At 37.9% G+C, this 26007-nt stretch overlaps 1 protein-coding gene across 3 annotated transcripts; it reads left to right on the forward strand.

The window, feature by feature from the left end:
* Positions 1 to 25185, forward strand: crbn (cereblon). Of its 3 annotated transcripts, none has more exons than XM_078414474.1 (12): positions 1 to 123; positions 7177 to 7283; positions 8642 to 8844; positions 11715 to 11864; positions 13119 to 13281; positions 14121 to 14183; positions 15847 to 15931; positions 16290 to 16405; positions 16866 to 16930; positions 19878 to 20009; positions 21186 to 21379; positions 22490 to 25184. In XM_078414474.1, exons 1-11 carry the CDS (start codon positions 48 to 50, stop codon positions 21364 to 21366), a joined length of 1341 nt encoding a protein of 446 aa, XP_078270600.1. In that variant the 5' UTR covers positions 1 to 47; the 3' UTR covers positions 21367 to 21379; positions 22490 to 25184. The 3 variants fall into 3 exon arrangements, with proteins under 3 accessions (XP_078270600.1, XP_078270598.1, XP_078270601.1); XM_078414472.1 differs by having other exon boundaries at positions 21186 to 21369; positions 22490 to 25183; XM_078414475.1 differs by lacking the exon at positions 8642 to 8844 and having other exon boundaries at positions 7 to 123; positions 21186 to 21369; positions 22490 to 25185.
* The last annotated feature ends 822 nt before the right edge of the window (positions 25186 to 26007 follow it).

Raw genomic sequence — 26007 nt, forward strand, 5'->3', positions numbered from 1 at the left:
AGTGGGGTGCGCACCCTGCCCACAATGCACGGCGATAAACAACTAAGATGGCGGAGGAAGAAGAGGGAGGAGGCGACCAGCTGGACAACCTGCTGCTGCTGCCGCCGCCGCCGCTGGACCCAGGTAACGGGCGGCGCCGGGAGAACGGGACGAGCTGGGTCGGGGCAACTCGGGGAACCGCACAAGTAACTGGTGCGAGGTGCGGCCGAGCCGGGAAGCGACGCGACGCAGCAGGTTGACCGAGTGCGGCGGCGGATGATGATCGGTGACTCCACCTGTCTCGCTGCCGGCGGCCGCTCGGCCTGTCCCTCTCGGCCTGTCCCTCTCGGCTCCCTCTGCACGCTGCAGTTTGTGGTCAGCCGCGCTGGGTTGATTCAAGTGGGGCTCCTCCTCACGGTGGACCCGATGGCGATGCAAGTTAAACCCACCACTCGCCCGCCCCTAGTATCGAGCCTGTTTATGAGCAGTTTTAAAAAAAAACACGTTTCGTTTGGACGTTAGACGGTGAGGGGGAATCCATCGTCTGCTATTCCAGAATAAGTCCAACGATTGTAAAATATTCAGACTACTCATCAAAACTTGGTGGATGACTCAGGGAAACGAGTCGTAAATAAGATTAGATGTAGTCATGTTTCGGCTAGTAGTCTGAAGAAGGGTCCCGACCCGAAATGTCATCTATCCATGTTCTCCAGAGATGCTGCCTGACGCTAAGTTACTCCAGCGCTTTGTGTCTTTTTGCATAAACCAGCATCTTCAGTTCCTTGTTCCTACAAAATGACCACCCCTCCGTCAGTCAGAAGGATGTCGATTTATTCCGTGAATTTGAGAACAAAAGTCTGGGTAGATACAGTCTGGGTAGATATTTATTTGTACAAGAATATAATGCCATACATACACATCTTAATCAGACATTAAAAATGTCCCCTTAGTTGCAAGTAAAAGACCCAATAACGGGTTATCCTCTGTCTTGGCCAATAAATATTATCTGGTTATTAAGACTTGACTTTTTGTGGGGTCTTCATGTGTCCAGATTACCAACAGTTCTTCCAATATAAAATATTCAAATGTCTGTTAACTATGTTGGTATTGTATGAACTTGCAAAACACTCACAAATTACAGTCTGTTAAAAAAGAGGAAAAACAAACTTGAGATCACTTATCTGATTGGTGCTGCATGCATATCTTTCAGCTAAGATTGGTTATAACATTGATCAGATCTGCCCCTGAACCAGTTTTGCCTCAGTGGTCTGTGCATCAATGTTAGGAGATAATTTATTTCTAGATTGACCCTGAACTGGTACACACTTTAGAATGAATTCTTTGAATAATTTTCATGCCCCTATTTTTTTCTTTCTTTGAAGATTGATGAAAAAATAATGCCGTATTATCTTTGATAAGCATTCTGTCTTCATATTATGCTTACCAATCATGATGCTGCAATTCTATTTATTGATAGTACAGGCCTTCTAGCACATGATGTCTATGCTGACCATGATGTGAAATGAAACTCACCTTATCTGTCTACCTTATCCTTCCATTCCTTCCTGAATAAATGTCACCATCATGTATGCTTCCATCACCCTCTGGCAGTGTGTTCCAGGCATCTACCACTTTCAGTATTTTTTAAAAAAGCATACCACTTTGTGTTTAAAATAAAAATAACTTGCTTCATTCATCTCTTTTTAACTTTTCTCCTTGCACCTTAAAGTTATATCCTCTGGTATTTGAGAACTCCAGAGAAAGTTTAAAGGAGACGTATGAAGCAAGTTATTTTTATTTTAAACACAAAGTGGTCGGCTATTCTATCTACCTTAGGGTAGAAGACTATCTACCCTATCAATGCCTCTCATAATTCTATAAGCTTCTATCAGGCTTGCTTTCTGCCTCCAACACTCCAGAGAAAACCTCACCTTATAGATCTGATCCAGGCAACATTTTGGTGATGCTCTTCTGCATCCCGCCCAAATCTTTCCTGTAATGGGGTGACTAGAACTACTCCAATACTCCAAATGTTTTATGCAGCTGCAATATGATTTGCTGACCCTGATGCACAATACTGCTACTGATGAAGCCAAGTATGCCCTACAGCTTCTTTCATGCCTATATACCTGTGATGCTACTTTCATGGAGCTATTGACTTGCCCCCCAAGATTTCTCTGTACACCAATGCTCCTAATGATGCTGTCATTTACTGTATAGTTTTCCCTTGTTTTGGATTTCCAAAGTGGAACACCTCTCACTTGTCTGGATTAAATACCATCTGTCCTTTCTCTGCTCATACCAACAACCGAGCTTCATTCTGCTATATCCTTTGATAATCTTCACAATCCACAATTTTTGAGAGCCTGTTTTGAATAGTATTTGCTTTCAATTGTTTGTCACTATATTTTCTGCAACCACGAGTGCTATATTAGACATGCTGCTCTATAGTTTCAAGACATTGTATACAAGGGGTAAAACAGAAGTATTGTTTATAGTGATGAGAGGAGTATTTTGGAGAATCCTTTTGATCACAACTCGAGTATAATTATTGAAAATTAAAGTTTAATATTAGATGGATGCTTGTTGATTTTGCATTTTTGCAATGTAATGCAAAAATCAAAATACTGCTTTTTTAAAGTTAAAGTACAAGTTTTTTAAAGTTTAAAACTTGCTACTTTAGACCGTAAAGATACAGCATGGAAACAGGCCCTTCGGCCCACCGAGTCTCCCTTACACTAACACTCGAGACAATTTACGGAAGCCAATTAACCTGCAAACCTGTACGTCTTTCGAGAGTGGGAGGAAACTGGAGCACCCGGAAAAAAAATCCACGTGGTCTCAGGGAGAACGTACAAACTCTGTGCAGACAGCACCCGTATTCAGGATCAAACCCGGGTCTTTGGCGTTGTAAGGCAGCAACTGTGCCACTAAGCCGCCCGAAGCAAAACATCCTCAAGCAAAAGGTGTTGATTTGTGCACCACCTACGTATAGAATTACTATCTCTGAAGAATGAAAGGACATTATATATTTTTTTACACAAGGCATGGTAATGGTTGGTAATTCTGGCCAATATTTCTCATTGCTAATTTTCTTAGAAACGGTGATGAACTGCCACTTTTAAACGCTACACTCCACATTGGATTATTCCCTATTGTCATCTATAGTTTGAATTTGACTCAGTGTATTCATGTTCAAATAGTCATTTAATGCTTGCAAGATGGCATTACACCATTGCTGTAAACAATAGACAATAGGTGCAGGAGTAGGGCATTCGGCCCTTCGAGCCAGCACCACCATTCAATGTGATCATGGCTGATCATTCTCAATCAGTACCCCATTCCTGCCTTCTCCCCATACCCCCTGACTCCGCTATCCTTAAGAGCTCTATCTAGCTCTCTCTTGAAAGCATTCAGAGAATTGGCCTCCACTGCCTTCTGAGGCAGAGAATTCCACAGATTTACAACTCTCCGCCCCCCCCCCCCCCTCTCTCTCCCTGGGGTGAGCGGCGGCGGCGAGGAGGGAAGTTTTCTTGAGTTTGTTGTTTGCGACGGGGCCTGTGATCTCGCCTTCTCCCAGCTCTGGGTCGGTGGCGATCTGCTCTTCAGCGAATCTTCGCCAGCAGCTTCTGCCTCCAGTCCCCGCGGCTTAAGAGCTTGCTGCAAGCCGGATAAAATCTCATGGCGGGCCGGATGTGGCCCGCGGGCCATAGTTTGGAGATCCCTGCTGTAGAGCAGCAGGGGGCTTAAAAGATGACAAGAGTTCTTTATTTTACTGAAAACTTCAAAGATTAGATAAGCCTTGCTTTGCTGTGGTAATATCTGGACAGCAATCATTTATGGGCTGATAGGTGGCAGGTACCATTTGCATCATGCAAGTACCAGCTAATGGCTATTTTGAATGAGAGAATAAAACTGCTAATGGCTATTTTGAACAAGAGAGAATAAAACAAGAAAGAATAAAAATCCTCGACATTCAGCAGCATTACCTTTTACTGAATCTCCAAAATCAACACCCTTGGAGTTTTATTAATTAGAAACATGACTGCACTAGCCATATTAGTACAATGATTGCAAGAGCAGGCCAGTCACTGGGTAGATACGGTGGCCTCCATAATGTTTGGGACAAAGACCCATTATTTATTTATTTGCCTCTGTCAATTTGAGATTTGTAATAGAAAAAAACACATGTGGTTAAAGTGCACTTTGTCAGATTTTAATAAAGGCCATCTTTATACATTTTGGTTTCACCATGTAGAAATTACAGCAGTGTTTATACATAGTCCCCCCATTTCAGGGCACAATAACGTTTGGGACACAGCAATGTCATGTAAATTAAAGTAGTCATGTTTAGTATTTTGTTGCATATCCTTTGCATGCAATGACTGCTTGAAGCCTGCGATTCATGGACATCACCAGTTGCTGGGTGTCTTCTCTGGTGATGCTCTGCCAGGCCTGTATTGCAGCCATCTTTAGCTTCTGCTTGTTTTGGGGGCTAGTACCCTTCAGTTTTCTCTTCAGCATTTAAAAGCCATGCTCAATTGGGATCAGATCGGGGATTGACTTGGTCACTCAAGAACTGACCATTTTTTAGCTTTGAAAAACTCCGTTGTTGCTTTAACAGTATGTTTGGGATCATTGTCTTGCTGTAGAATGAACCGCCGGCCAATGAGTTTTGAGGCATTTGTTTGAACTTCAGCAGATAGGATGTGTCTATCCACTTCAGGATTCATTATGCTACTACCATCAGCAGTTGTATCATCAATGAAGATAAGTGAGTCAGTACCTTCAGCAACCACAGATGCTCAGGCCATATCACCCCCACCACCGTGTTTCATAGATGAGGTGGTATGCTTTGGATCTTGGACAGTTCCTTCTCCCCTCCATACTTTGCCCATGTCATCACTCTGATATAAGTTAATCATTGTCTCATCTGTCCACAAGACCTTTTTCCAGAACTGTGGTTGCTCTTTTTATTACTTCTTGGCAAACTGTAACCTGGCCATCCTATTTTTGCGACTCACCAGCGGTTTGCATCTTGCAGTGTAGCCTCTGTATTTCTGTTCGTGAAGTCTTCTGCGGACAGTGGTAATTGACTCCTGAAGAGTGTTTCTGATCTGTCGGACAGGTGTTTGGGGATTTTTCTTTACTATAGAGAGAATTCTTCTGTCATCAGCTGTGGAGGTCTTCCTTGGCCTTGCAATTAGTAAGCTCACCAGTGCTCTCAATGATGTTCCAAACAGGTGAATTTGGTAAGTCTAAGGTTTGGCTGATGTCTCTAACAGTTTTATTCTTGTTTCTCAGTCTCATAATTTGACTTTCATTGGCACAACGTTGGTCCTCATGTTGATAAACAACAATAAATGTTTCCAAAGGAGATGGAAAGACTGGAGGAAAGACTAGGTACTGAGAGCTCTCTTATACCTGCATTAAGGAGGCATTTAAACACCCCTGAGCAATTACAAACACCTGTGAAGCCATGTGTCCCAAACATTATGGTGCCCTGAAATGGGGGACTATGTTTTAAAACAGCTGTAATTTCTAAATGGTGAAACCAAAATGTAGAAAAATACCCTTTAATAAAATCTGATAATGTCCACTTTAACCACATGGGATTTTTTCTATTACAAATCTCAAATTGTGGAGTACAGAGGCAAATAAATAAGATGGGTCTTTGTCCCAAACATTATGCAGGGCACTGTAAATGGACGACGAATAGGTTGTTGAGCTGATGTGACACCAATGGAAGAATTATGACCCAATTATGATTCTACCAAGAAACAGTGAGATAGCCCCTATGATTCTGCATGATTATTTGTGCAATGTTCCCCCTTAACACTGTTATCTTAATACAAACCAAAACATATTTTGTATATTTCAATGCAAATTCAAGTTTTTGAGATTACTGCAAACGTTAAATGTTCGAAAATAAATTGATGACCTACTTCCTGCAATTTATCATCATGAGATTATTTATAAAATCATAATCCTGTTCACCCGCATCTTTAGCCCCCTACTGTACTCCCTGTACACACATGACTGTGGGGCCAGGTTCAGCTCAAACTTCATCATCAAGTTTGCTGATGACACTGTGGTGGTGGGCCGGATCTCCGACAACGATGAGAAGGCCTCCCGGGAGGAGGTGGCTGACTTGGCACTCTGCAGGACCTATACATCAGGAGGTGCAGATCCAGAGCAAGCAAGATTATGAGGGACCCCTGCCACCCCAGTAACGGACTGTTCCAGATGCTACGGTCAGGCAAACGCCTCCGCTGTCACGCTGTGAAAACGGAGAGGATGAGACGGAGTTTCTTCCCACAGGCCATCAGGACTGTCAACTTTTATAACTCCAGAGACTATATTTTTGTCTACACTATAGTAACTTATTAACTTAATTTATATGCTGTAACTGTAATTCTTTTTTTGTGCACAATCCGCAGGCATTGCCACTTTCATTTCACTGCACATCGTGTATGTGTATGTGACAAATAAACTTGACTTGACTTGACTTTAGATGAGATCACCTGGAATAATAGTTCTGGTTATACCATATAAACCATATTTTTTAAAAATATATTCTTTAAAGAATATAAACATAGCTCCATTTTTTTTTCTCTTGCTTTAATGGGAATAATGTCTGTATACAATTCACGGAAAACTGTCCAGACTTTACTTATAGATCAATGTTGACATATTTTGCAATTACTTTTTAAGTTATTTTGCCATTTTACTGTTGCTTGTAGTTAATGTCTATAAAAAGCTTTTAAATTGTATCTGCAGAATAGAAACTGCAGGAAATGCTTTAATTCGGCAAGAAATTGGGAACAGATGTGCATTGTAAATTCAGAAGAGATTTGTAGAAAATTAGTTTTATTTGGTTGTTAGAATATTAGTCTCACTTTAAGAGATGGTGGAAAGAACAGCACGGAATTATCTTGAGGGCGAGTTTAATACATTTACGAGGAAGAATGGTGTACTAGATTATACTGATAGAATTACATTGAATCTACAACACATATATTAGCTGAACATCCCATCCCGCTAGTATTTGTGCCCTACATGTCCTCTACCGGTTCTCTTCATTAATCCCATGTAAAGTGACCTAAATTGGTCAATTTACCAACATTAATTTATTTTATGCCTAGCCCTTTAAAAAGTCGTGTACATCTGAAGGTTTTTTTTCCTTTTGTTCATAAGATGTTGACGATGAGTTTGCCGAGATGGAAGTTGAAGACCATGACAGTGAAGAGGCTGAAAAACCAACCGTCATCAATTTTGATCCAAGTCTACCAACTACACACTCTGTATGTATAAAAGTGCAAAATGTTGGAACTGCAGACAAATGGCACGATTGTTTTTAACATCAAACTCCATCAAAGAACCTTTCAGGCATTAAATTGAAGTGTTTTGAGCAGGGGGAAAGACTTGTCTAGAAGTATCTGTCAGTCAATGGAAGTGGGTGGCTTTTTAACAGTTTATACTTTATATTAATTCATACGAATGTTTTTTGTTAAAGGAAAATAAATCCAAACCACATAACTTTGCGTAATCTTTTCCATCTAGGTTGCCAACTTTATTCAAGTAAATTAGTTATAGATGCAAAGTCTTTCTCCCCTCAGCTCAGCATAACTAGGCTTTGCCCCTGGAATCAGCGATGAATTCAGTGGCTGGGTAGAACTTTGGATATGTCTAGCTGTTCAGTACCTTTGAGCAATCATATTAGCTAGTTGTTCTTTCTAAAACACCAAATGGAGACCATGATCTGTGCCAACTTTATTTCAAATTGCACAGAGAATGAAAAGACATTGCCAACATTTAATGATCATTTGGTAAACCAACTTAATTTCATAAACATTTTCTCTGATTATAGTTGAATGATATAGCATTTAAAGTGGATATTTGACCCAATGTGTATGTGTAAAGTAAAAAGCATCCAAGTAATTAATTCATTAATCAGCAAAACATAGCAAGTAATAGGAGCAGAATTTGGCCCTTTCTGCCTGTTCTGTGGTTCAATAAGATTGTGGTTGATCTTTTACCTTGGTGCCACTTTACTGCGCACACCAGTTTTCCCTTGAATCCTTTGAGATGCAGAATTGTGGCAGAAACCGAGCTTTCAGAATCTTCTTGGATAGTGAGTTCCAAGGTTCACTATCTTCTGTGTGAAGAAATATCTTGTGTCTATCCTGAATGGTTGATCCCTTATTTCAGACAACGTAGCGAGAGATAACATCATCTACCTGTCTACTCTGTCAAGTCTTATCAGAATTTGTTTTCTGTAATCAGCTGGTTGGCCTTTCCATTTGCGTAAGATACCTGTAAATATTAATCAGATTCCTTTTATTAATAATTAATTTAAACATTTGTTCTGGCTTTTGTTTTTGGCCTCATGTCACCTCTTTAAAAACTTAAAAACGCTTAAAAACAGGCGTGTTCAAAAACTTCCAAAAATCTTCCAACAATAAACAAAAAAATGAGCAACCTACTTTTATCATCAAACAGCAAATTAACCTTCTTTTCATAAACATTTGTTAATATGGTAATGCTGGATGCCCTTCAGATTCAATTTTATGATGCATTATTTGAAAAAAATAGTAGTAGTAATGTATATAAGAAATTAAATTTAAATTCAACATCTCATCAATTTTATTTTTTCCTTTAGTACTTGGGAATGGACATGGAGGAGTTTCACGGCCGTACAGTGCATGATGAAGATAGCAATCCAACCATCCCAATTCTTCCTCATGTAGCAGTTATTCTTATTCCGGGACAAACATTACCATTGCAACTTTTTCGGCCTCAGGAAGTATCCATGATGCGAAACCTGATTCAGAAAGACAGGACATTTGGCATCTTGGCATACAGGTTAATTCCTTCCATGTGCAGTAAGCCTTAACAACTGAATAGTTCTTAATTATTTACAGGACCTTGTAAAAATGCACTTTTTGCAGGAAAAATAATCAATTTTTTAATCTATATATTTTGCACATGTAATGTTCTTTTGGTGATTGGTAGTTTTTAATAAAACAGACTCAGTTTTTATATTTATAATATCTTTACATGGAAGCTTATCAAATTAATTTCCTCAAATGAAATTTGTATTAAAGTATGAATGTTCAAATGGATGTTTTGGTATAAAATCTTATAATTTTGAGATTTTCCAAAGTGCTTCCTGTCAGATTCATTAGTTTGAAATGCAGTGACAATTTTGTAGGCATTCAGCAAGATCGTGAAACAATGCTGAGATGATCAACCAACCTTTCTTTTAGTGGTGTTGATTAAAAGAGAAAACAAATGGAATTGTGAAATGTGAGTTCCTCCAGAATACCGTTAGAAGTTCCAGAATCCATAAAATTAGATCATAATATGGTCACCATAAACCAGTGCCTAGGGCTGTTGCAAGTGTTGGTCCAGCAGCAGAAAAATAAGTTTATTCACATCATTGTGACATTAGTTCTATGCCATCAAGAATATTTTAAATAGTGTTTGGGTATTATAAAGATATGTGACAACAAAAAAATCCTTTATTACCACACGGACTGAACCTACTACGATGCCTTTAAGACATCTATTAGAACTATCGACATTACTCAGTCAAATCCCTAACTGCACTAACCTCAACATTCCTTTCCTCTGCATCCAAGGTATTTGAGACACCACCATTAGAGTCTGCTTCCACACCAATCAATATGTTTATAACTTTGCATACCTTTCAGTAATTGATGTTTTATTTTTAGATTTCGCACTAGAAATATAAAAGTATAGAAAATAGGTGTAGGAGGAGGCCATTTGGCCCTTCGAGCCAGCACCGCCATTCATTGTGATCATTGGTTGATCATTTACAATCAGTAACCTGTGCCTGCCTTCTCCCCATATCCCTTGATTCCACTAGCCCCTGGAGCTCTATCTAACTCTCTTTTAAATTCATCCAGTGAATTGGCCTCCTCTGCCTTCTGTGGCAGAGAATTCCACAAATTCACAACTCTGGGTGAAAAAGTTTCTTCTCACCTCAGTTTTAAATGGCCTCCCCATTATTCTTAGACTGTGTCCCCTGGTTCTGGACTCCCCCAACATTGGGAACATTTTTCCTGCATCTAGTTTGTCTAGTCCTTCTATAATTTTATACGCCTCCATAAGATCCCCTCTCATCCTTCTAAACTCCAGTGAATACAAGCCTAGTCTTTCCAATCTTTCCTCGTATGACAGTCTCTCCATCCTAGGGATTAACCTCGTGAACCTACGCTGCACTGCCTCAATAGCAAGGACGTCCTTCCTCAAATTAGGAGACCAAAACTGCACACAATACTCCAGGTCTCACCAGGGCCCTATACAACTGCAGAAGGACTTCCTTGCTCCTGTACTCAAATCCTCTCGTTATGAAGGCCAACATGCCTTCTTCACTGATTTGTGAAGAAAACAAAGATTTGCTTTCTTCACTGCCTGCTGTACCTGCACGCTTACTTTCAGTGACTGGTGTACAAGGACACCAAGGTCTCGTTGCACTTCCCCTTTACCTAATCTGACACCATTGAGATTATAATCTGCCTCCTTATTTTTGCCACCAAAGTGGATAACCTCACATTTATCTACATTATACTGCTTATGCTATGCATCTGCCCACTCACTCAACCTGTCCAAGTCACCCTGCAACCTCCTAACATCCTCTTCGCAGTTCACACTGCCACCCAGTTTTGTGTTCATCCGCAAACTTGCTAGTGTTATTTCTAATTCCATCATCCAAATAATTAATATATGTTGTAAATAGTTGCGGCCCCAGCACCGAGCCTTGCGGCACTCCACTCTCCACTGCCTGCCATTCTGGAAAGGACCCATTTATTCCTACTCTTTGCTTCCTGTCTGCCAACCAATACTCTATCCATGTCAATACCCTACCCCCAATAACACGTGCTCTAATTTTGCTCATCAACCTCCCGTGTGGTACCTTATCAAAGGCTTTCTGAAAGTCTAGATACACTACATCCACTGGCTCTCCTTCATCCATTTTGCTTTCCACATCCTCAAAAAATTCCAGAAGATTAGTCAAGCAGGATTTCCCCTTCACAAATCCATGCTGACTTGGACCAATCCTTTTACCGCTATCCAAATGTGCCATTATTACCTCTTTAATAATTGACTCCAGCATCTTCCCCACCACCGATGTCAGGCTAACTGCTCTATAATTCCCCGTTTTCTCTCTCGCTATTTTCATGAGAAGTGGGATAACATTAGTAACCCTCCAATCCACAGGAACTGATCCTGAATCTATTGAACATTGGAAAATGATCACCAATGCATCCACGATTTCTTGAGCCACCTCCTTGAGTACCATGGGATGCAGAAAGGTTTTAGTGAAGAGAAACTAAGACTATGTTTTAGGAACCAAGTGTTGTCTCACTTTATTTGAGCACTCAGTAACCAGAGCATTCCATTGGTTTGGTCAGGCATTAAGCACAGTTCTCGGAGATGAAAGGCCACTATTAAACCTAATTTCTCTAAATTCAGTGAACAACAAATAGTTCATTGAAATGCAGCCTACTCAAATTGCATGAAACCAAATATTCAGTAATATTGTAAACATTATGATAGCTTGAGCAGTTGATGCATTTTGGGGGGGCATTTATAATTGAATTGAATTTTTATTGAGCTGAATTTAAAAAAATTTTAAATGTAGTTGTGTTGCTATATTGTAATAATGCACCCATTTTACTCTCTTCATGCCATTTACTCTCTCCTAGTGATCGTTCTGACAGTGCTCCAGAGTTTGGAACCACGGCAGAAATTTATGAATATAGGGAGGAACAAGAATTTGGTATTGAAACTGTAAAAGTCAAAGCTGTTGGGCGTCAAAGGTTTAAAGTTCTTGAAACAAGAACTCAAACTGATGGGTAAGATAGCAACATGCACGCCTACTTGTCACTATTGATCTTTTTCTTCAAAATAAAGTTTATCTAAAAAGTGAACATAATTAGAATTTAAGTACAATTCTATTTGCTTAAAGACACATTGGTATTAAACTTCCATTATTGACTTTGTTTCGATGCATCGTCCTGAATATCAACAAGCTAAAAGATTCCCATGCAAACCTCAATATTTGTGAAAACAAATACTGTATAACATCTTAGGAGCTTTGCTCAGGATTAAGTGAATGACATTCTTGTCCTGAAGCTTAATTGAGGTGAATGTAAGTAGCAGAGGTAATAGCAGTTGCATGTTGCCAACAAACCTGTCAACAAAACAAAATTAACCTTGGACAGCATAGAAGGCAATGATCAGTTGGAACCAACAGCTGCTGCTGGGATTGTGTATTTCTGTTAGGAATTGCCTTGAATTTGTAGTTCCCTTTAATTTGCTTGACTTGTTAACTCACTGTCTGGTCCTCACATTAACATGAACATTTGATTACGTGAGCAGTGTGAAACCAATGTTTGTGGAGTCTTTCCCAATAACTAATTGATGCTTTCTTGGAAGGGAATGACAGTAAAAAGGAGAAAATTGGCAGCATGCAGGGAAAAATAATGTTAAGAATTGTTTTACAGTAAAAATACTGCTTTGTTTTCAGTAAAAGATGTCTACCAATAACCTTTACCTTGCCGGCACAACAATCTGTAGGTCGTAAATGATACTATAAACCAAGAAGAAAGGTTACTTGCAAGCAGGATATGTGACCAGGGCCAGGGGTGCAGCCAGGGGCAGGGTCCGTATTTACAGTCGGAGCCAAAGTTTGTGTCCAGGACACAATAATAATAATAATATCAATCAATAGGTGTCAATAATAATAATAAAGACATGTAGGTTTGTGGTCATCCATTATTCTTGCATATTTCCCACTCTCCTTCACACTCATTTGATAAATTGAAAAACCTCATGTTACTGCCAAAATTGTAAAAATAAAAGTTTGGGCAATCATATAAGTAACATACAATAGTCTGGGAAAATTGCCACCAAGTTCCAAGGATTGTCGGAGATTTACTGTATTAATGATAGCCCTTTTTGTTCCTTCACTTTTTTCTATATGCTACCAGTATATGTTTAAAACAAAAACTTTACATTGCCTCTGCCACGTTTTCTCTAAAATGTAAAGTAACACAGTCTAATGTATTTATTACATGTTAACACATGTTACTTTAACTTGTTCCTAGAATTCAGGTGGCAAAAGTTCAGATCCTACCAGAGTGGATCCTTTCTTCAAGTATAGCAGGAGTTCAGCTTAATTCACTAAACAGACTTCATATGTTTGTTTCAAATAAGCCCCCTGCCTGCCGATTAAAGCAAAATCAGAAGTGGTGGCAGAAGTATCAAAAGGTTTGTTTTATTATTTTTATTTAAATAAATTAGGATAAGAAGCACCTTTTCACTGTGAAATGAAATCAAATCTTGAATTGTTGTAGTGGAATATTTAGCTGCATAATCTTTATACTGATACTGACCCAGTATTGTTTCAGAGTTGTATGAATCAGAAAGGACATACTTCCACAGATTTTACCACTTTGAAATAAGGGCCATACTGATTAAACTGCATTCCCTTCATTTAACCACATTCTAATTTTTATATTTTGTTAGTGCTCTCCTGCCCTAACCCCACCGAACTTGGTGTTTTAAAAAATATATAATTTGAAGTCCATATTATAAATATAAATTGTGAATAACAGTGAATTTGTTATCAATGTGAACCTATCTGTAAAGAGCCAGCAAGCAGGAATAATGCAAGACTGATACTTTGTTATTTAAGGAATTAAGACGATTAATTTATCAAACCTATTAGGATAGCCTTATGCTAGGCATCAAAATCATTGCTCTCATGTATTTTCATCTACTGATGATAAACTAGCACAATGTAAAATTATTTCAATTGATTTTCAAACATTGCCTGATAAATTAGCAGATATGGTGCAATATTGCCTTAATCCCATGAACGCTTTCAGAGAAGGCAGAATAAGCCAGCACCTGAACTTCAGATACCCGTAGCCATGAACGCTCTTAATATGAGGCAGGTCTTATGCATTTGCCCATATCAATGTGGCTGAGATCGGCAACTCGTAGTTTGTACAGTCAGAATTATCTGATTGATCCGATCAGCCATAAAAATGTTTATTCATACCCTTTTCACAATGTTAAGAGTTTTATTATTGTTTGCGCTTCAGAGAAATTTCCACTGTGCAAATCTGACGTGGTGGCCTCCATGGGTATATTCTTTATATGATGCGGTGAGTATAAATCTACATTTTATTTGTGGTTTTCAAAATGACAGCTATCAATATTGTAAAATAAATACTATTTTAGCTTAGATTCATAGAGTTATACGGTGTGAAAACAAGCCCAAGTCATCCACGTAGACCAAGATGCATAGTCCCATTTGCCTGCATTTGGCCCATATCTCTCAAAACCTTTATCTAATTACCAGATATTGTAATTATATCTGACTGTACCACCTCCTCTGGCAGCTGGTTCTCTACATACACTCCCCACTGTGGGAAAATTGCCCCTCAGATCCTCCTTAAATCTTTATTAAGGAACTGCAGATGCTGGTTTATACCAAAGATAGACACAAAAAGCGGGAGTAATTCACTGGGTCAGGCAGCATCTCGAGAGAAAAGGAATAGGTGCCATTTCGAAAGGAGAAGAGTCTCGACCCGAAACATCACCTATTTCTTTTCTTCAGAGATGCTGCTTGACACGCTGAGTTACTCCTGGTTTTTGTGTCTCTCTTCCCTTTAAATCTTTTCCCACTTCCCAGATTCCACCACCTGCTACATAGATGAGGGGCAATTTCCAGTGGTCAATTAAACTGTCAGCACATTCTTGGGATGTGAGGGGAAGCCAGAGGAAACCTATGCATTCACAGTGACAATGTGCATACTCCACACAGTAACAAAAGTCAGGGTTGAACCTAGCTTGCTGGAGTTGCTCGGCAGTAGTTCCACTGTACCTACCATTGCGAAGATTGATTTACTAAAACTACCTGATTCAAAATAATGTACATTTCTCAATTTAATCAGAAATCAGTATATATTTCTCTTTCAATTAAGTGATTCAAATAAAATTATTTGCAAAGTTTTACTTATAATACAATATATCTTTATTGTCATTGTACAGGGGTACAACGAGATTGGGAATGCGACTTCCATTCGATGCAATAAATTAATTAGTTAATCAACAGAAATTTAGACAGCCCAGAGAAACAAAATTAGAAACAGTTGAAACAGTATAAAGTGCAAATTGGTCTGTGCCGGGTCGCTGTGTGGAACAAGGAAGCATTTTAGCTCAGTTCAGTTGGTTAGTAGGATTGTTTAATGAGTAACTAAGCTACAGACACGAAAGATCACCATTTGTTGATATTCAACTGGACCAGTGAGAGAGACATTACAATTTGTCCTAGTTGCTCTGAACTACAGGGAAGAATATTAGCCAAGAACCCTGTCCCTATTGTAAGTCTACACCTGTGAATGCCTGCTTCCAGTTGGAGTACAGCTAGGATATGATGCTTTGTGATTAAGTGGTTCTCTCACATTTATTGGCTTTTCTTACTTGATAACTGTTGGTTTAAATGAAGTAGCACAGTCATCTAGGAAACTAATCCTTAGTAAGAAGTCAATTGTTAAGAGAAGAGAAAGTTGCTGTGTGATGTTTATTTAGTGTTGCCACATTAATTTAGCAGTTTTAATTCCATGCTACAAGGTGGACATGGAGTCATTGGAAAATACCTGAATACAGGAAATTAGTAGATCTCTTGGGGACAGAAATAATAAGTGCAGCCAAAATTTTAGAATGATTTTCATTAATGTTGTTGTTTTAAAGCAGTTTATAAAGTATAACCAATTATCCTTTCACCCAAGTAGTGATTTTATTTTTGCTTTTATCCGTATTTAGGAAATACTAATGGAAAGAATGAAAAAACAACTCCGCGAGTGGGATGAAAATCTCAAAGACGACTCCCTTCCGACAAATCCTGTAGGTAAGTTTCGTGATTATGTTACTCAGCTTGTATAAAATGTTCAAAACCATTTGTGTCTTGTTCACTTTTAAGACATTGTCCATCTGTACTGCAGGCAGAAATGCAGTTTAAAAAAAATATAGAATTACTGAATTGTAGGATGTGCTGTTCAGTGAGTTTCATTCCATGCTGGAAACTTTAAATGAAATGATTAGCAATCTCACATTTAGCAAGAAAATAAGTTTAAAGAAAGCAACATCAGTATTCCGTTCCGGAAAACTATTCATTGATCATTTGTTAAGTATCCAGACTAACTAGGGAACAATTAAAATTTGTTGTTGTTTTCTTAAAGAAATTATTAATTAATTATTGTCTTTAGATTTTTCTTATAGAGTTGCTGCTTATTTGCCTATTGATGACAATTTAAGAATTGAGCTGCTTAAAATTGGTAGTGCTATTCAGCGGCTTCGTTGTGAATTGGATCTGATGGACAAAGTAAGTGCTGAAAAGGTTACATTTTATTCTTCTGTGCACTAATTGTGCACTTAAAACTGTAATCAGTGCCTAATGCTGTATTCCATTCTGAAAACAAACAAAATAATTGTCCTTATAATTAAAACTTCAGAAATGCTTTATCCATTAAATTGATACTATTGTTGAGATAAATGTCCAGTTGATAAATTGTATCGCAAGGCATTTTATTAGGGCCAGTGTTCACAGTTGTAAGTCACGTGGAAGGTAGCCATTTAGATAACGTGCATGATGGCTGCTGGTGCTCTTTTTCAAAGCCCCAATTGAGTTCCAGTTGTTGGTATTTTATGTACTACTCATGAAAATAACTATAAATGGCATTGTACCTGAGCGAATATATTTCTGAGTACTGTCATGTTGTAAAATGTTTACAGTAGAATTACAAACAAATCTTTTTATTTACAACTAATTTTCTGATTTACAGTGTACATCTCTTTGTTGTAAAAGATGTCGCCACACAGAAATAACCACAAAAAATGACATCTTCAGGTTAGTTTCCTTTTAGGAGCTAGTAGATTAGCTACAATCTCGATGGATGATTGAGCAGGCCAGATGGCCTATTCGTGCTTCTAATTCATACATTCTTATATTGTGGGATTTTAATTTTCTAACAAAGTTAGCATTATCAGTGGTATCCACTGGTTAAGACCAGGGAGATGAGAAATTTTTGCTTGCACATGTAAATTGGTCGATTTGGTTATGCAAGTATTTAGTTTAAAATATTATTTCAATTATTCAGACTCAGTTAAATATGTACTTACTGAGTTAATAAATCCAGTCTATCAATCAATCCACCACCACACCACCTGTCACTTCCCACTTCATTACTTTGACACAAATCTAATGACCTATCCTTTTTTGATGGTGGTCATTTGTTTTTCTTTTCAAATGTCATCCAGTTGGAAGAAGGGCCCCAACCCTAAACGTCACCTATTCATGGCCTACAGAGATGCTGCCTGAACCACCGCTGAGTTACTTCAGCACTTGTGCGTCTTTTTTTTTGTTGTAAACCAGCATCAGCAGTCCCTTGTGTCTACATCTTGCAGCTAAACATCAGCAACCTTGGTTTAATTCTGCCAAATTCAGGACCATCCCAACTGTTACCAAAGCCAAGAACCATATCCATCTTTCACAGGACAATGAACAAAATTATGTTTAATTTTTAAGCCCAAAATCTATATTATAATAATCTTACAAAGCATATTTCTTCACAATAATTTAGTATCAGTGATGTTTCTCTTCTCCCAGGGTATGGGTGCCCATTGTTCTAAATGAAAATACTTCTGTTTGTTTAGCAACATCCTAATAAAATTGATAATTTGTTCATGAAAAATTAAATGTCAAAATCAGGGTTCTTTCAAGCCAAAAAGCTTGTGGCTAATGCATACATCATCTGCATCCGCCCACCTTTCTCCCTATTTCATCCTGCATGTGTTTAGCACAAAACAGAAGTTTTTAGAATTTCAGTTAATACATTTTCATTTGCTTTAAACACAAGGTACCAAATTTACCAGATGTTCTGTCCTGATTTTAATACTAAATGTCCTATTGTTCTGGATTTTTCCATCAAAAGTAATAGTTCTGTCAAACTCTTCTATTTAATGCCCTTATTTTAAATATCTTAATGAGATCAACTGTCAAACTTAACACACATCAAGTTTATGCAGCTAGTCACTGTCTAGCATGGGAGCAGGCTCTTCAGCCCAACCTGCCCACGCTGACCAAAATGCCCCATCTACACTAGTCCTACCTGCCTGCTTTTGGACCATATCCCTCAAAACATGCCCTATCTATGTACCTGTCTAAATGTTTCTTAAATGTCACGATAGTACTTGCCTCAACTACCTCCTCTAGCAGCTTCTTCCATACACCCACCATCCTTTGTTACCCCTTGTCTTACACCTAGGTACCCTGGTTATTCCCCTAATCTGGGCAAAAGAAGCATTTACCCGATCTATTCCCCTAATAATTTTGAACACCTCCATAAGATCGCCCATCATCTGTGCTCCAAGGAATAAAGCCCGCTCAACCTCTCCCGATAGCTCAGTCCTTATGACTGCAGTCCTTCACGCTCCAAATCAGCAATTCTGTGCTGGTGCCATTCGTGAGTCATCATTTCTTACTGAGACGAGTCATCCAAAACTCATGCAATATGCCAAGAACGACACTGGATAATTAAACCATTACTTCTTCTTTGCCCATTTCCAAACCTCTTGAAATAAAGATCCATTTTCATTTAATTTTTCTTGATTCTCTGTCCCTGTTAACTTGCATGTGATTTGTCTATACAGACACATACATCTGTTATCTGTTCTACAACTCCTCTGACTTTCAAGAATTAATTTGAATGGCTCACCCTTAAACATAAAATGTAGGAGTGGGCACGCAGTCCTTCAAGCCCGCTTTGCCATTCAATAGGATCATGGTGGAACTGTCTTCACTTCGACTCCACTTTCCTGCCCGATCCTCATTACTGATGATTCTTCTGGAGTCCAAAATTCTATCACTGTATATCAATCAACGGCCACATTAAGCTCTTGCAACATAATTTTGCCAGTATGTCAAGTCAGTCTGTATCCTTTCATTAGTTCCTGCCCTTATCTAAATAAAATACTGTACCTCTAAAGTGTCCATCATCTGGAAACTTTAATAAATAACTCTGTAATCAGTCTGAAGAAGGGTTCTGACCTGAAACGTCACCTATCAATGTTCTCCAGAGATGCTACCTGATCTTCTGTGTTATTCAAGCACTCTTTTTTTGTAAACCAGCATCTGCAGTTCCTTTTATCCACATTGTACTACTCTTTCTATGTCTGGAGAGGAAAGTGTCCTGGATGGCTGAATTGCAGCAATTATTGTGGAACTGAACTACTTAAGACTAGCATGACTGAAATGCAGTCCTGCAACATATGCCAGCATTTATTTACCTCCCTCTTCTCTCCTCTCCCCCCCCCCCCCCTCCCCAGAAGTCCCAATAGTTTCAGGATGCTTGCATGAATTCAGTAGTCTGAATTTTTTGCCCACACTCTGCCATTGATTTCCAGCACATTCTGTTCTGGAATACAAATGGAGTACAATGGCAAAGAACAAATTTGCATGATTTCCATCACTTGGGTAAATTTTTCCAATGGAACCTGTAACAGGTTTGGTCAACCACTGGATCTGTGATTCTGTGGATTAGAATTTTGCCGCTGCAAATTGTAGTTTATAATCAGGTGTATTTGCTTTAATATTATAATATATAAAGTAACAGGGTAAGTTACAAATCAAAGGTAGACTTAAAATGCTGGAGTAACTTAGCGGGATAGGCAGCATCTCTGGAGAGAAGGAATGGGTGACGTTTCGGGTCGAGACCCTAATTACAAATGTTTGTAGTAATATTTTTATTGTTCAAAGTACTTCAATGTCTAACTTGTGCTTATCCGTTTTCTTTAAGTTTATCATTATTTGGACCCATGGCTGCCTATGTGAATCCTCATGGTTATGTACATGAAACCCTCACCGTATATAAAGCCAACAACCTGAACTTAATCAGTCGCCCATCAACTCAGCATAGCTGGTTCCCTGGGTAACTGATTTAACTCTGCCTTTTTAGTGTTAAATTTGTCATTAGCTGCTGCACTGAAGGTAATGAAATACCGTGACCTTATTCCACAGTTTATTTCTGATCATATTTAAGTAGCAAAGCTCAATGCTAGGATCCACTTAACAATGTGGGTGTGTTCAGAAAGTTTCCATTCAATGCATGGGTTTCTTTTTGATTACTAAAGCTGTGCATACATAATTCATTTTGTAAACATTTGTAGAGGTTTGAGGTGACATTAGCTTTGTGTATTTATGAAGCTTGAGATCTTGTAGGGTTTTTATAACTTTCTGAATCTTTACTGTTGCCTTCAATGATTTGTGAACATAAATGTTTCTCTTTTCGTTCCCCCTTTCATTTCCTCTCCACGTCCTTCCTAACAAAATGTATAATTTCATCCTTGACTATATCAAATGTGAATGAATGAATGATACTTTATTGTCATATGTGACAAGTCACAGCGATATTCTTTGTTTCGCACACCCGAAGGTATGCAAAGAATCACCGCATAAAGGGCACTTGTTTGTCGTCGTCCCCCGGTGGATCCCCCACTCCGAGTCCTCGTTTGTAATCTATCATGTGTTTTCTGTTCATGGGGTCTGTCTTAATGCTCTTAATGTTCATCACTATCTTCCTCAAGTGTTGAATGCTCTTTAGATTTTAAAATTATTTTGTGAATGCAGGGAATGAAGAGATATGGATTATGCGAGGACAGATGAGATTAATTTACTTTGGCATCATGTTCGGCACAGACATTGTGCTGAAGGGCCTGTTACTGTGCTGTATTGGTCAATGTTCTCTGCATTCCCTACCTAAGCCATTTCAATACACAAAAAATGGAATGGTATTGATTCCTTGATAATAACACTTTATCTCACAATTGTGTTTTATCACACCTGTTTTGTTAATCCTAGGCAAATGTAATGTTCACACTGCCCCTTTAATTCTACACTGTGGTAAATTTAACAAGTGGCATTGTATTAAATGTTTTTTTAATGTCCACTAACACAAAAATCCACAATTATTTCCACATTGGCCCTCAGTCAGAAAAGTAGTCTCTTCAAAATGTGTTCTTTTTAATCTTAATTGGTGTCAGAGTGATTTGTGCCTGCATATAATTAACTTAAATTTTCTCTTTTTTGGTTTTGAAATATTTGGCAGCTTTGCGTGGACCATAGCCCAGTGCCGCACTTGTGGAAGTCACATGGGCTGGAAGTTTACAGCAACCAAAAAAGACATGTTGCCCCAGAAATTCTGGGGGTTAACACGAGCAGCTTTGCAACCCAGAATACCAGAACTGGATAATGGTCAACAGGAAGGATGCTGGCAACCATGTCGTTAATATGTGAGTATATGTATGTGTACATATATACATTTTATATAAATATCTATAAGTGAATAGCACTGTAGTTACTTGTACCAAAGAACCTCTAGTTCTTATCACAAAGTTATTCAAGAAAATAATAGCAAACTGTGAGTGGCATGCATGGCATAGCTGTTAGATCAATGTTGCGACAAGCTGATTCAATATCAAATGGATTACATAGCACCATCATTGTCAGATAGCTACAGATTGCGACAATAAATTGCAGTATTGTTGTAAACAACTCGCCCCAGATCAGGTGCAGTGATTTAACCAAGGTAAACTTTTAGAGGAAAAAAAACTGAGTTAACATGACCATAATTAATATTGAATACTTTATTATCATATGTGACAAGTCAGTGATATTCTTTGTTTTGTACACCCAAGGCATGCAAAGAATCACTGCATAAAGGGCACCAACAAAGTTACAAAGTATCCTGCGACAGGTCCTTCATTGTGTCCGTCCCGCCCCTCTGTCCCCCCCAGCAGTTCCCCACTCCATCGTCGTTTGTAATCTATCATGTGTTTTCTGTTCCAGGGGTCTGTTAATGCTCATCACTATCTTCCTCAAGTGTTGAATACTCTTTAGATTTTAAAATTATTTTGTGAATGCACAGGGAATGGAGATATGGATTATGTGAGGACAGATGAGATTAATTTACCTTGGCATCATGTTCGGCACAGACATTGTGCCGAAGGGCCTGCTGCTGTGCTGTATTGCTCAATGTTCTCTGCATCCTCTACCTAAGCCATTTCAATACTCAAAAAATGGAATGGTATTGATTCCTTGATAATAACACTTTATCTCACAACAGTGATTATCGCGGCTGTTTTGTTAATCCTGGGCAAATGTAATGTTCATGCCACTGCCCCTTTAATTCAACAGTGGTAAATTTAACAAGTGGCATTGTATAAAATGTTTTTTGAATGTCCAACACAAAAATCCACAATTTTTTCCAGATCTGCTCTGTTACCTTGTCAGAAAAGTAGTCTCTTCAGAATGTGATTTGTAATGTTAATTGTTGTCAGAGTGCCAGATGCGATTTGTGCCTGCATATAATTAACTTTATTTTATTTTATTTTTTTTGGAAATATTGGGCAGCTTTGCGTGGACCATAGCCCAGTGCTGTACTTGTGGAAGTCACATGGGCTGGACGTTTACAGCAACCGCAGAAATTCTGGGTGTTAACAACCAGCTTTGCAACCCAGAGTACCAGAACTGGATGATGAAGGTCAACAGAAAGGATGCTGGCAACCATGTCGTTAATATGTGTGTATATGTATGTGTACATATATATATTTTATATAAATATCTATAAGTGAATAGCACTGTTGTTACTTGTGCCAAAGAACCTCTAGTTCTTATCACAAAGTTATTCAAGAAAATAATAGCAAACTGAGTGGCATGCATGGCATAGCTGTTAGATCTACGTTACAACAAGCTGATTCAATATCAAATGGATTACATAGCACCATCATTGTCAAATAGCTGCAAATTGTGACAATAAATTGCAGTATTGTTGTAAACAACTCGCCCCAGATCAGGTGCAGTGATTTAACAAAGGTGATCTTTGAGGAAAAAAAACTTTGTAGTTAACATGACCATAATTAAAATAAACATTGCGTGGAATCTAGGGAAGCCATTTCTTTAAGGTATGAAATTGTCAGATATTTGACTATTTAATGTACCAAGGAATATTTACCATAACTGCTTGGACAGGTTCCGACATTGCCATTACTTCTTCCTCTATTTTGATTGACGCATTACTTTGTAATTTAGAATATATTTCACACTTCTGTTTGATTGGGAAATCTGAATACCTTAATATGGTGTTTGTAAAAATACCCCAAAGGCCCCTCCATTGAATGAGTAACTTTCTTGCAATATCTTACTGTGTATTTCACTGGATTTTTGACTAACAACCAACTCAATTGGATTCCCAAAGATAAATGCTGGACTAGTTATGGTATTGGCTTATATCTGCTGCTTTTAAGCAAATGAGTACAGGAATGGAAGATTGAGAACCTAAACCAAATTCACTTTACATATAGAACTTGGGTCGAGTTTGGATACATCCACCTTATTTCTTCCATTTATATTAATAGATTGTGGGAAATGGCTCCCTGAGTTACGGTTATATATTCTGAGTGGGTGAGCTTCAGTGTAGTAGAATGCCATAAATTAGTCCCCATTACTGCAAAAACTCTTAAAAGCACTATGCTGTTCACAATCTAATTAAGGAGTTATCCTATTTGAATTTTGCATGTGCACTAATGAGATATCCATTGAGTATTATCTTTGTTTTTTTTTAAGATGCTGCCTGACTCCTAACATTTTATAAGATGGAAACTTTTAAGATATCCAATTAAGCCTTTTTGATCATCATTTTGTGCAAGTCTGGGAGTTCACTTACAACAAGATTATGCTAACAACTTAATGAATGCTTCAATTGTAGTTTTACGATAAATCCAGTTATGCTGCTGAAACATTATCTGCTGTAGCCATTTCAAAGTAGCTAGTGTATTATTAATAGACCAGAATTCATGATGTGGTCAACTTGTTAATAAGGCACTACAGTGCTATTCAATGTTTTCATTCTGGCAAATTACTTAGTTCCTAATAAATGGTGTTATAATGAGATCTATTTTTCTTGAGATAGTTGTAAATAATGAAATTTACTGTGTTGAATCATTGTGTTGAAAGCAGTTTTAATTGTAGCTGTTATAGGGAAACAGTGCTCTTTTCAGTAATGCAGGCTTTTGTTGAGAGAAATTTATACTGTTTTTTGCAAGCATTTGGAAAGGGACTAAGATACAAATGAAATAATTAAACAGATTTTGAAGACATTAACCAAGAGAATTTCGCAGTTTTTTTATGCTAACTTCCATAATTTTATATATATAGTGACTAACTTAAACATTTTGCAAGACAGTTCTGCCTTTTCAAAAATGATGTACAGGAAAAGAAACTGCAGATGCTGGTTTAAATCGAAGATAGACACAAAATGCTGGAGTGGGTCAGGCAGCACCTCACGCGAGAAGAATGATGTCACCATTCCTTCTCTCTTGAGATGCTCCAGCATATACCTTTGTTCTTAAATTATAGTGGTTTCAATTTAAATCTTGCTCTGTATTCTCAGATGCAGAGTTGAATTTCACAACAATGCAGTGTTGTGCAGCAGTCTTCAATCTATCTTGCATCTAATATGGAACAGATCACAGGTTCATTAGAAAAATGTGATGCACAGACTTAACCTGAGCAGTTCGAAGCATATTAAGGGTTTCATTTAGTAGTAATTTTTTTTAAAGTAAGATTCAATGCCTCCAAACTTCAAAATTTGCAACAGAATATAAAGAAAAAGGCCAGAAAATGAACAAATTGATTTTTGATAGTCTCAGAACCTTTCTTCTGATTTTGAAGAATCCATAATAATTCCATCAGGTTTGTGATCAAAGTATTTCCAGCTTCTGTGATATTTTGCTTTCACATCTTTAGCTAACAGTAATATTTATCAACGAGAACAAAAGTAATTTTTGATGCTGCAGTGAATCTTCTTAAAATTGGAATTCATTTGCATTTCAGTGGTGGGCACAATAATGAAATGTGAATGCTCAAAACCTGTACTGCTAAATAATTATTTTCTCTATTAAATCTTAGCATGGTTGTGGAATTTTCAGTTCGTTATTTTTAAATATGTTTATAGTATTGCTCCTCTTTCTGGGAATCATCTCATACCAAGAAATACATTCCCAAGTAATTTTGTGTTTGCATCCAGAGTTGCAAAGTGACTTCAGCAGCAATTTACAAATTGTAAAGCAGTTCAAGGCATCTTTATAGGAGCCTTGAAATGCTTATGTTATAATCTGATAGATATGACTAACCTTACCAGCCTTATAGTCATCATTCTCTCATGTTATTCTGTAATCACACGTACCTATTTCTGACAGCATTTTTATTGCCAAAATTTCACATATAAACCCTTAAATTATAAAAGTAAAATAAAACTTATCTTTAATGATGGTTAATGACTGCATTCAAACAAATGGAACATAGAGCAGCACAAGAACAAACCCTTTGGCCCATAATCTGTTCACACTTCCAGATCCTATCTGCCAATTGTACACCAGATTAAATAATTAAACATTGTGTTTATAGAATTGTGTTCTTTCCCCTGTTTCGAGCTATCTTACAAGTAAGCCAGTTCCTATTTCAAACCTTCAGATCTATATTTTCTTTCTATCTACTGTGAGTGTGACTGGTCAATTATTGTAGATATTTTAAAGTAATTTTCATCTTTCTAAAAAGGGATGTGAACCAAACACTGCAATTTTTGCATTAATTAGAAAAGTAACAGCTGTTTTATAAAAACCACTGGCTTACAACTCGGATCCATTGAAAAATATTTTTACGCAAGGTTGTTCTAAAGTGTTTAAAGCAGCTGGATTCATGGCATTTGTTGAAAAACAAATAAAACTGCAGGTGCTGGAATCTGAAACAAGGGAAATTCAATTAATCTTTCTGGTCACGTAGGTGATACTAAGGTTGTTTATGCCTTGCATAGTTTTACTTAGTTGAGTGTTCAAAGGTTTGATCAATGCAGATAACTACCAAACAATGAA

This window comes from Rhinoraja longicauda, chromosome 17 (genome assembly GCF_053455715.1).
Source record: "Rhinoraja longicauda isolate Sanriku21f chromosome 17, sRhiLon1.1, whole genome shotgun sequence".
NCBI classification, from domain to species: domain Eukaryota; kingdom Metazoa; phylum Chordata; class Chondrichthyes; order Rajiformes; family Arhynchobatidae; genus Rhinoraja; species Rhinoraja longicauda.

What these genes read in the sequence shown, in the direction of transcription:
- crbn (XM_078414474.1), top strand. Translation starts at nt 48, where the DNA reads ATGGCGGAGGAAGAAGAGGGAGGAGGCGACCAGCTGGACAACCTGCTG. An exon ending in GCCGCCGCCGCTGGACCCAG is followed by an intron (nt 124 to 7,176) that starts GTAACGGGCGGC and finishes TTTGTTCATAAG; the next exon opens with ATGTTGACGATGAGTTTGCC. An exon ending in AATTGGATCTGATGGACAAA is followed by an intron (nt 16,406 to 16,865) that starts GTAAGTGCTGAA and finishes TCTGATTTACAG; the next exon opens with TGTACATCTCTTTGTTGTAA.